Source organism: Oncorhynchus clarkii, chromosome 20 (genome assembly GCF_045791955.1).
Source record: "Oncorhynchus clarkii lewisi isolate Uvic-CL-2024 chromosome 20, UVic_Ocla_1.0, whole genome shotgun sequence".
Classification (NCBI taxonomy): domain Eukaryota; kingdom Metazoa; phylum Chordata; class Actinopteri; order Salmoniformes; family Salmonidae; genus Oncorhynchus; species Oncorhynchus clarkii.
In genome coordinates this window covers 40,658,893-40,671,406 of record NC_092166.1, presented here as the reverse complement: position 1 = coordinate 40,671,406, position 12,514 = coordinate 40,658,893, and the positions used below count along the sequence as shown (strand labels likewise).

Here is a 12,514-nt window from a genome sequence, read left to right as displayed (position 1 = left end):
AGCGAAATACAGCTAGCTACTTATACACACTTGACTGGCCACCAATTGTTAGCCAAAAATACTGTCCTGATCGGCGATGGTGTGGGTAAGCTAGCCTACAACTAACGTTAGTGCAAAACATAGCTGATGTGGGTTAGCCAGCTAAGCTAACTAGCTACTGTTCTGACACTGGCCGATCACCAGTGGCGCAGCGCACTGTCGAGGGCACTCGCTTGCAGACAAATAAATAGCTATGGCAACCAACTTACCCCGACGACCACATGGTCTTCCCCTTGAAACTTTGGGATGTATTTGTCCCCTCTGGTCACCTCTGAACTATTCAAGGGCCTGAAACGGCACATCACTTTGATGGTGCACTCCGCCGGTACGTCGGCCATCTTCCACGATTTGCGGATGAAAACTCAAAATACAACACAGTAGATCCTCGTTCTAGAGCCGACCGAGCAAGTAAGGGCGGCCCGGCCCCTCGGTCCCAACCTGAGACCAGAATGGGTTCAGATTTTCAACAGTGAATGGCTATTTTCTTCTAGGATTGTGCTAAATCACTTCCTCTCCAATATTGAAGACATGATATCAGTGGATCACAGGCTTGCGCACACTCTCCGTCTGTGTGGGACACACAACAAATTACGTCCCTCTAAATCAGGGTTCCCCAATAGTCGGCATTTTATTTGGGCCCCCGAAGTTTTCTGATCAAAATAAAACAATTACATATTTTTTTCTTGGACATAACACTAAAATCACCAGGAAATGAAGTCAAACTGATTTTCGTTTAGGAAATCTGTTCCCAAGTAATCAAACGCATAAATAGAGACATATGTGATCATATCCCAGGTCAGAAATTATACTGTTTTCGTCAAATACTGATTGGGAATATTGTGGGCAATTTTCAGTGTACAATTGATTTACAACTACTGTATGTCAGCCCACGGCTGAATGTAATGGGGACCCCTGCCTTAAATCCCCAACACTCCCTCTGAAGTACACTATCCTGATTGGCAAATGTATGTTTCTGCAAGTTTTTACCATTGACCTATATAAATTCATATACTATGGCAGTAGTCAACCAATATACTATTTGTTGAGATCAGTTATTACTTAGCTATCACTCTTTCATGAAGCGATAATATGGCATTTTCTTGATGGCAATACATGGTTATTGATTATTCTATATTCCCTACTTTAAGTCGACAAACTGTTTTACCAATGAAAATGACAACTTAGACATCCTGCTTTCAATTAAAATGGTCAAATGAAACCAAAATAGCTGTTTGCAATAGCCTCTTAGCGAAGAGCAATTTCTCAATCAAGAATTTTGCTAGGACTGTCTGGGAGTGATTTGAGTGAGGATGGGGAAACTGACAATTAGCTGTTATTGGCAGAGAGGCTGGAACTCTTTCTTATTGGTCTATTGACTAATTTACTGCATGGCGATGTCACCAGGGAAGTTCAAAACTCGCTCCCACCAAAATAGTCTGAATAGTCTTCTCAAACAGCTCTTACACATAATTTTCACAGTATTATTCCAGTCTCATAGCGTGGAAATATATTTAAAACACAGGACAGTCACGTTTTTGACTGCACAAAGTAAACCTTGAAATTTGAGATTTAAAATAACCCTTTGGTGGCCAAGTTGAGCTATTTTAAAGGCCCACTTTAAAATAGCTCAACTTGGCCACCAAAGGGTTATTTTAAATCTCAAATTTCAAGGTTTACTTTTGTTCTACCTGGTCTGTAAAGTGTAGTCCCAATATTACATAATTGATGCATCCTTGACTAGGCCAGTGTTTTTTTTTAAGGATCTCAGTCTGGCTTTCAACTTACTCTTGAAAGTTGTAATAGTAGAAAGCACAAGGTGAAATTTCGAAATTGGGTAGTGCATCATCACTACTCCTCTTGTCATTGCATAACTTAAGGAGCTATTTATAACTTGTCAGAAAAGTCCAGATCAACTAGCCCATGTCAGCTAACGTCTATGTTTTTTAGCCCATAGATTTTGTAGCAATGTTCGAGTTATTCAAATATCACATGAATACATATTAGTCATGGCAATGTATAGAATTGCAAGAAAATTTGCTTTAAAACTGCTACATTTTCTTTGCACCCCGTTGCCAAAATGTGTAGAATTACAGGAAATAAACTTTAAACCTGCAACATTTTCTCTCAGCCAACAAGAGGGATGTGAAGAGTTTGTGTATGAATAGTGCTTGTGTCCATAGAAATGGGGGGCGCGAGATGTTCCCCAATGCTGGAAGGGGGCCTGAGTGAAAAGGTTTGGGAACCCCAAGACTAGGCTGCTAGTTCCTACGTTAGACAAACTAAAAAGGCATGTTTTAGCATACAGTTTATTACGAAATCCCACATTTTTGCTTATTCATTTCACACACTTGCTTTTACGGAAAAAATATGAATTGCAACATGTACGTTGAAACATACATCATTAAAAAAAGAAGGGCCTTATGGACTTCTGTTATTATGTTATTACCATCACTGCAGGTGGCACAATTCGCTAAAGCGGTTGACATGAAGTTGGCAGGGTACATACATTATTGGTTCGAACCCCCTCTTGAATCATGCATTTTTGTTAAGGATAAAACTGTTCACTGCTGGTCCTCGATAGCCTGGGTACCAGTCTGTTTAGCTAACATTCCACTCCTTGTACTCTGTGTCCCAAAGAGACTGGCCTTTCGGTAATGGCAACATTATGCAGCTGTATTTTGTGCGTGATCACTGATTGGTTGTTGAACATAACGAATAATTCCATGGCAAAATGTAGAGCTTCAAGCTGTTAGCTAATCAAGTTGAGATATTTTGAGGTAAGATAAGATAAGATGTTCTGGGGTTGGAATTGCAGTATGTATTTAGTTAGAGAATTTAGACATGAGCTAGCAACTTTTGACAGACTGGTATCATTTGGCCAAAAAAAATGGTTGCTTAGCAACCAGACTCAAACTTAATCTGTGGAGAGTTCCAATTAAGAGTTCATAAATTCACTCTGGCTATCTACTCCGATTTCAGAGCACTCTCGACTGAGTGTGCCAGAGCGCAGAATAACTGATGAATTTACGAACAATCAATACCCGTTGAATATGACCAGTGTCAGTAAACTTTGGCATAAAAATTTAATTTAATTGTTGCAAGCAACACAGTTAGTCACCAGCATTCTGCTAGGATATGAATCCTGAATATGTGAACAACTACAAATACCTTGGTGTCTGGTTAGACTGTAAACTTTCCTTCCAGACTCAAATTAAGCATCTCCAATCCAAAATGTAATCTAGAATCGGCTTCCTATTTCGCAACAAAGACAATCCTTCACTCATGCTGCCAAACATACCCTCGTAAAAATGACTATCCTACCGATCCTGGACTTCGGGGATGTAATTTACAAAATAGCCTCTAACACTCTACTCAGCAAATTGGATGTAGTCTATCACAGTGCCATCAGTTCTGTCACCAAAGCCCCATATACTACCCACCACTGCGACCTGTATGCTCTCGTTGGCTGGCCCTCTCTTCATATTCGTCGCCAAACCCGCTGGCTCCAGGTCATCTATGTCTTTGCTAGGTAAAGCCCCGCCTTATCTCAGCTTACTGGTCACCATAGCAGCACCCACCCATAGCACGCACTCCAGCAGGTATATTTCACTGGTCACCCCCAAAGCCAACTTCTCTTTGGCCGCCTTTCTTTCCAGTTCTCTGCTACCAATGACTGGAAAGAACTGCAAAAATCACTGAAGTTGGAGACTTCTCCCTCACTAACTTTAAACATCAGCTGTCAGAGCAGCTTACCGATCATTACACCTGTACATAGCCCATCTGTAAATAGCCCACCCAACTACCTCATCCCCATATTGCTATTTTTTTTTATTTCTCCTTTACACCCCAGTATCTCTACTTGCACATTCATCTTCTGCACATCTATCACTTCAGTGTTTAATTGCTAAATTGTAATTATTTTTACCTCCCTAATCTTACTACATTTGCACACACTGTATATAGATTTTTCTATTGTGTTATTGACTGTACGTTTGTTTATACCATGTGTAACTCTGTGTTGTTTGTGTCACACTGCTTTGCTCTATCTTGGCCAGGTTGCAGTTGTAAATGAGAACTTGTTCTCGACTGGCCTACTTGGTTAAATAAAGGTGAAATAAAAAAATAAGAAATAGGGCGAATAAAATGGTCAGAGTGAGGTGTTCTCTCATTTGTGTCTGGAAGTAGCTAGCAAGCTAGCCAACGTTAACCAGTTAGCTTGGGTGCTTGACTGCCATTGTGAGTTCAGAACGCTCGGAACAACCCTACTCCACCAAACGCTCTGAATGTAGGAATGGACAATCTGACAACTCTGGCACTCTGGCACTCCAGATTGAATTTACGAACAAGCCCTAAGTGATTATGCCAGAGAAGCCCGTGTTTGGAGGATATTGGTACTGGTGTTGTTATTTTCGTCGAGGTCCAGTAAACTGTGCCAATATATCCTCCGAACACCGGCTTCGCGGGCATTATCACTTTTTTACAACGGGTAACCAACATGTTCAAATAATGATTGACATATTTTCATTAAAAAACTTTATTTTGATGGATTTATTCATACTATTTAATCCTTCCACAAGATATAGTCCCGACACAAATCTAGGGTTCCTACCCAAGCCGGCTGGTCATTCGTTCTATCCGTTCTGGTATCTATGGACGCGACACAGTCATTCACTCTAAATGTTCCATTTATCACATTTCAGGTAAGACCCAAATGCAGACAGTGTCAAAGTAGCAATGTTTATTACAGCAACAGGGGCAGGCAAATGACAGGTCAAGGCAGGCAGGGGTCGATAATCCAGAGTAGTGGGGCAAAGGTACAGGACGGCAGGCAGGCTCAGGTCAGGCAGAGGTCAGTAATCTAGAGTAGTGGGGCAAAGGTACAGGACTTCAGGCAGGCTCAGGGTCAGGGTGGGCAGAAAATGTCAAAACCGGGAAACTAGAAAACAGGGACTATATCAAAGACAGGAGCAAAGGAAAACCGTTGGTAGGTTTGAACGAACAAAGCAAACGGGCACAGACAGACAGAAAACACAGGTATAAATACCCAGGGGATAATGGGGCAGATGGGCGACACCTGGAGGGGGTGGAGACAAGCCCAAGCACAAGCACAAGGACAGGTGAAACAGATCAGGGAATGACAGTACCCCTCCTTTAGGGATGCCACCTGGCGTCCCACCTGGGTGCATACCTGGTTGAGTGGGGTGCCAGCGTTGGAACTCAGATGAGGCCTGGGTCCAGGATGTCCCTAGTGGGGACCCAGCACCTCCTCCCGAGCCATAACCCTCCCAGTCAACCAGCTACTGGAATCCCCTGCCCCGAGATCGAACCTTCAGGAGACGTCTCACCTTGTACGCCGGTTGGCCGTTGATGAGATGGGGGAGAGGGCTGGGATTTGAAATAGGAGACAAAGGGCTGTGAGACATGGTTTTAATTCTAGACACAGAGCAGGAAAGGGAGGAAGTATACGTGGTAACAGAGGATGAACAGCAGAGGGGCTAATGATCTTGGAGTGGGGGGGAAAGGTCTCGGCTTCCGGGGGTGTAGCCATGGGGCTATAGTGGAGTGCCAGTGCATCTGGCGTGACCTTCTTGGACACCGGTCGGTGCTGCAGAGGCGAAGTGGCCCCCGGCCTTACTGAACCCCTCCCGCAGGTCCTGGTACTCCGCGGGGCTGGCGGAGAGGTCCGGGGCAATTTCCAAGCCCCCAGGAAGACGCCCCAGGGCAGGCAGAGCTGACTTCAGACAATGAGTGTGGCAGAATGGCCTCCAGCCCACAATGGCAATAGTAGACCAGTCAATAGAGGGATTGTTTCGCTGGAGCCAAGAGAATCCCAATTCCACAGGAACTCGCTGTGGTTCCCCGACACTCGTAGGTTGATAGGGGTGGTATGGTGGGTGACCCGGCCTATAGAGCGCCCGTCTAGCGCAGGGGTCGAAAATCCAGAGTAGTGGGGCAAAGGTACAGGACTTCAGGCAGGCTCAGGGTCAGGGTCAGGGTGGGCATAAAAGGTAAAAACCGGGATACTAGAAAACAGGGACTATAGCAAAGACAGCAAGGTAAAACCGCTGGTAGGTTTGAATGAACAAAACGAAATGACACAGACAGACAGAAAACACAGGTATAAACACCCAGGGGATAATGTGGAAGATGGGCGACACCTGGAGGGGGTGGAGACAAGCCCAAGCTCAAGCACAAGGACAGGTGAAACAGATCAGGGCGTCACCATTGCCATACTGGCTGGCAACGCTCTTGTCCCTTGCATGCTAGCTAGCCAACTACAGCTAACTTACATTCACGTAAAAAGTGCAGCCAGAATAATAGAAAAGTAGCTGCATTTACCTTTGTTTAAGCTGTTTTCTAGTGACATCTATTTATTTGGATAATGAGGCACGCTTTCGCCTGGCATAGAAAATGTGCTCACTTGTCAGTCCACTGTTCTTCAGAGGTGCAAGCCAACAACACAGCTAACACAATCACTTCAAACTGAAGCTGGAAAGACTGCAAACTAGCTACACTTGGTTTTGTTTTATCTTTTTCCAATTGACATTTCTTTGTATATATCCATAAAAATGATGCAAGCTGATTCATGATTTCGACGGGCTGAGAAACACTGCCTGCCTGCCCGCCTGTCTCTGTCTCTTCCCGACTCCTGACTAGGGAACAGCTGTAGATCGAATTTGAATATTTGTCACGCCCTGACCTTAGAGCTTTTTTATGTCTGTAATTTGGTTTGGTCAGGGTGTGATTTGGGGTGGGCATTCTATGTTCCTTTTTCTATGATTTTCTATGATCTATGATCCCTTTCCAGTACAAGACACACTGACGTCACACACAGATGTGAGCGACTCTTTGCTGCAGTAAGAAAGCCATCACCATCTATCCTTTTGGATGCAGCAGTTGTTAGCTAGATTGTGAATTCTTATTGACATAGGCTGGCAGCCATTTTTAATAAGTATTTTTGAAGTATAATGCAGTTGATTTGCGATGTTGACAAAGACATAGTATGCAGGACATTCATACGAGCCATGAAATCCAATTACAATCCAAAAGTAGTGTGAAATGCACTCATAAGCAACATGTAAATAGAGGTGTTTTTGCTGGCGTTCTATAAGAACTCCCCCTTGTTCTGCCACCAATTTGCACGCATAACCCAGCAATGCTTGCAAACACAGAAAGGGGTCTTTATTGGAGGATTGATGTGAGGGTTATCAAATTAGGATCAAATTCTATGTTCTCATCGACCTCCTTAATGATAGAAGGTACACTACCGCTCAAAAGTTCAGAGTTCACGTAGAAAACACCAGTCTCAATGTCAACAGTGAAGAGGCGACTCCAGGATGCTGGCCTTCTAGGCAGAGTTGCAAATAAAAAGCCATATCTCAGAATGGTCAATAAAAATAAAATATTAAGAAGGGCAAAAGAACATAGACACTGGACAGAGGAACTGCCTAGAAGTCCAGCATCCTGGAGTCGCCTCTTCACTGTTGACGTTCAGACTGGTGTTTAGCGGGTACTATTTAATGAAGCTGCCAGTTGAGGACTTGTGAGGTGTCTGCTTCTCAAACTAGACATTCTAATGTACTTGTCCTCTTGCTCAGTTGTGCACTGGGGCCTCCCACTCCTCTTTCTAGTCTGGTTATAGACACTTTCCGCTGTTCTGTGAAGGGATTAGTACACAACGTTGTACGAGATCTTCATTTTCTTGGCAATTTCTCACGTGTAATAGCCTTCACTTCTCAGAAAAATAATAGACTGACGCATTTTAGAAGAAAGTTTTGTTTCTGGCCATTTTGAGCCTTTACTCGAACCCACACATTTTGACGCTGCCTGTTTGGCCCTGTCCGTGGGTATCATCGGATGGGGCCGCAGTGTCTCCTGACCCCTCCTGTCTCAGCATCCAGTATTTATGCTGCAGTAGTTTATGTGTCGGGGGGCTAGGGTCAGTCTGTTATATCTGGAGTATTTCTCCTGTCTTATCCGGTGTCCTGTGTGAACTTAATTAAGTGTGCTCTCTCTAATTCTCTCTTTCTTTCTCTCTCTCGGAGGACCTTAGCCCTAGGACCATTCCTCAGGACTACCTGGCATGATGACTCCTTGCTGTCCCCAGTCCACCTGGCCGTGCTGCTGCTCCAGTTTCAACTGTTCTGCTTGCGGCTTTGGAACCCTGACCTGTTCACCGGACGTGCTACCTGTCCCAGACCTGCTGTTTTCAACTCTCTAGAGACAGCAGGAGCGGTAGAGATACTCTCAATGACCGGCTATGAAAAGCCAAATTACATGCTGACTTGTTGCACCCTCAACAACTACTGTGATTATTATTATTTGACCATGCTAGTCATTTATGAACATTTGAACTTCTTGGCCATGTTCTGTTGTAATCTCCACCCGGCACAGCCAGAAGAGGACTGGCCACCCCTCATAGCCTGGTTCCTCTCTAGGTTTTCTCCTAGGTTCTGGCCTTTCTAGGGAGTTTTTCCTAGTGCTTCTACACCTGCATTGCTTGCTGTTTGGGATTTTAGGCACAACTTCCTACTATTGAGTCGTCGTGGAATGGACTCTACAAGGTGTCGAAAGCGTTCCACAGGGATACTGGCCAATGTTGACTCCAATGCTTCCCACAGTTGTGTCAAGTTGGCTGGATGACCTTTGGGTGGTGGACCATTCTTGATACACATGGGTAACTGTTGAGCGTGAAAAACCCAGCAGCATTGCAGTTCTTGACTCAAACCTGTGCGCCTGGGACCTACCTTGTTCAAACGCACTTACGTTTTTTTGTCTTGCCCATTCACCCTCTGATTGACACACATACACAATCCATGTCTCAATTGTCTCAAGGCTTCAATATCCTTCTTTAACCTGTCTCCTCCTCCTCCTTCATCTACACTGATTGAAGTGGATTTAACAAGTGACATCACCTGGTCAGTCTATGTCATGGAAAGAGCAGGTGTTCTTAATGTTTTGTATACTCAGTGTATGGAGTCCCACAGTGGAGGTGTCAATACCCTAGCGGTCAAACAGGGAAATGGTTTCAATCGTTTTTCCACAATTCATTTTTCCCATAGGGGATTTTAGAAACACTTAAAAGAAGGCCTGTTTTTCATGTAGGCTTACTCTGGCATGACATTTTGATAACCATGTAAATCTTTCACGGACAAGGTTACTTTTTCCCTGTTTGACCGTTAGATTTTATGGGTATTATGACTCGTACTGTGGTACTCTATAAACTTGATTATTAGCAGTGTAGTTGTCTACAAGGCAGAAGAAAGATGCAGCTCATTAAGTGTAGGCTATTCTTAATCTTCATTTAAAATGTGTTGGCTACACTTTCCTTCGCAATACATTACCCACTGGGCAAAACTGGTTGAATCAACGTTGTTTCCACGTCATTTCAACAAAAAAATGCTATTCGATGACATCGAATCAACGTGGAAAACTGATTCGATTTGCAAAAAGTCATCAACATAAAGGAATTTCGTATTTTTTTCAACCAACTTTGAACCTAAATCCAATGACATGGTGAAATATTTAGTTGATTTCAAGTTGAATTCACGTTAGTTGACAACTCAACCAATTGTTAATCAAAACTAAACATTGAACTGGTGTCTGTTCCCAGTTAGGCGTAGGCCTAACTAGAATAAATGTAATTCTACATTTCAAAGGAAAAACATTGGCCGTGTTTGAGAAGATCAAAACCGCAATGCACCATAGGTACATTTTGACTGACTGACCGATCTAATAACCAGTCGTTATTTATTATGCAATTAGTAGATCAATCAGTCAGTCGGCAGCCGTTTTGATGCTCTCGAACACGGCCAATATCTCACCTGGAATTCAAACTTGCCACAAACGGGAAAATTACTTGGAGTCAGGCTGGCTACACTGTGTGCTATTAGTCACATTTTGTGGGTGTTTTAAGAACTTTTATGGTGCCGTTTGCTTATGTTAAGGACACTCTCATGGAAAGTGTTCCATTAAGTCCAACTACATCAACATTTGTAATTGGCTGATGCAGAATTTGTTACCAGACAAAATCACTGCCACCTGGTCAGGTTAGCATAGGGCTAATTGTGCCCTCTGGGTTATGTTAACAGCTAACATGTAGTGTTTTATCCCCTGTAACAATGTCAACGATTTTAATTGGCTAATGCGCATTTTGAGACGGAAAAAGTTTAAACTTTTTCTAATATTATAAGTCTGCATCCATGAGTTTGTGCGTGCATGAGTTGGTTTTGGGTTTGCTTGTGACAACAGTGAAATCAGATGGTCAATTTAGCAAATTAGAGAAACGTACTAGAAAATGCTTCATCGTACCAGAGAATACTTCTCAATAGAATCTAGTAGTAGGCTTATTTAAAATGTATAAAACAGCAGAGGCAAGTGAATACCAAAGACATTTAAGATAATAAATTATTACACCATCTATAGAAAAAAAGCTAAAATATATCAGGTCACTCATATGTCAAGAAATCCATACAAAATAGCCACATCACAAGTAGACTCATTCCCCTAAAATACGCAATAATGAATTATACCTACACTTGCGACTTTTCAATAAAAGCATTTCTGCAGCCTCATCCAAAACCGCCACAAGATGGCAGACTTACACCTAATTTTAGATTGTGTTCTGGGCAGCTTTGGACCTTTTCTTGAAGTTCTGAGTCATTAGATTATGGTCCTTTAAATTCCTTTCATTATCTCTCCTCATTGTAAAACTTTTAAACTTGAATGATAGAGTTTTGATGACATGTTTGACCTGTCTTTAAGTTTTGATCTGATATTGAGTAGTACAGATAAAAGTATGCACCTGTACCTCTCTATATTTAATCACAGATGAACATTTTTTGGAGATAAAACTCAAACAGGGTGAGAATATGCTGTAATGTGAGTTTGGTTTGGTGACAACCAGGAAAACTGTGTTGGAGCAATCCCAACATACTTCATACCTTTATAATAGTTGTCCAATGGCAAATGAGTATGACAGTATTGCTTTATATGCTGCAATGTACTGCATGGATGTTTCCAAAAGAACCAATGAATTGTAGTCCAGATCTATAATTGGTTGCCTTTTTGATAGCCGTTTTGGAAGACTGTGTGTTTGTTTGTGTCATACAGTAACGCATTTACTCGGATATCCCTTTCTGTATTACAATAATATATTTTTGTTATAGCTCTAGTTATGGTTACTATTATTGATGAAATATGAAATACAGATTGAATGTACACTATTTATACATTTGTGTGTGTTGTTGGCCTTGTGTGGGTTATTGATATCATGGGCTGTTTGCAAGTGTCACCTTCCTTCTAAAAAAGCATCTTCACCCGGCACAGCCAGAAGAGAACTGGCCACCCCTCATAGCCTGGTTACTCTCTAGGTTTCTTCCTAGGTTTTGGCCTTTCTAGGGAGGTTCTCCTAGCCACCGTGCTTCTACACCTACATTGCTTGCTGTTTGGGGTTTTAGGCTGGGTTTCGGTACAGCACTTTGTGACATCAGCTGATGTAAAAAAGGGCTTTATAAATACATTTGATTGATATATTTCTAATTTGACCTTGGAAAATGATCATGAAAATCTAAGTTTGTGATTGGTTTAAAACAATGCCCATATTTGTATGTGCTCATTCCGTATGTGTATGTGTAATTCATAGTTGCTGTGAGGATTATTGTGATTCTTGTGAATGCGGATATGCCTTTTGAATGAGAATGATTTTGTAACCGTGTCTGTGCGTGTACTGTATGTACACCTGTACATTCCATCACAGACACAGAGTGACTAACACGCCGGCTTGATTAGAATCGTGTCTCGAAGTGAGCGTTTCTATGGCAATGAAAGCCAGGAGGAAGAGTGTGTGTGTGTGTGTGTGTGTGTGTTTGGTGAGTGTGTCAGTTGTGAAGATGACTGTGTGATGCTTGATGAATTGACGTGGACGGAACAAACCGTTCCAGGTTTTCTCATTGCATATTCCGTCCACTCCCCTACAACCTCATATCACTCATCTCATACAACACTCACAGTCATTCATATCAGCTCGAGTAAACAAAAGCCTTCCATTCTAACGCACAGGAAGTCAATTCCCATGATCCCGGCAGACTAGGATGAAATTACATTGTAATTCCATTCTATCAAGGGCTAAATCAATACCCTTGCTGCATGAATATCAGGATAATTCCAATACATTCATATGCAAACAAACGTGCGGGACTGTGGTTTGTAATGAAAGGTGGCAAAATACTGTATAGATAGATGCAATACTGTGGATGAAATCCTTTGTTATTATCATCAGCTATATTTGTTACTGAAGAGCAGGCCGTGACCCCAAGCTACGAGGGTGTCTCAGGGGAAGTTGGAATATGCCCCAATATTTGTTACTATAAAGCAGGCCGTGACGTAACCCCACTCTAAAATATGTAAAACACATTTCCAATTCACACATGTGTATTAATACACACTTGTACATGTGTGGAATAGGACAGATAGA

General features: G+C 42.4%; 1 protein-coding gene across 2 annotated transcripts in view; it reads right to left on the bottom strand.

Annotated features, from left to right (window-relative positions):
- Positions 1-639, bottom strand: part of LOC139376358 (kinesin-1 heavy chain) — a 34,928-nt gene extending 34,289 nt beyond the window's left edge. For both annotated transcript variants that reach the window (XM_071118794.1, XM_071118795.1), the window contains exon 1: positions 249-639. In XM_071118794.1, coding sequence (XP_070974895.1) covers positions 249-377 — 129 coding nt within the window. In that variant the 5' untranslated portion in view covers positions 378-639. The remainder of the gene's footprint in view (positions 1-248) is intronic.
- Between the last annotated feature and the right edge of the window lie 11,875 nt (positions 640-12,514).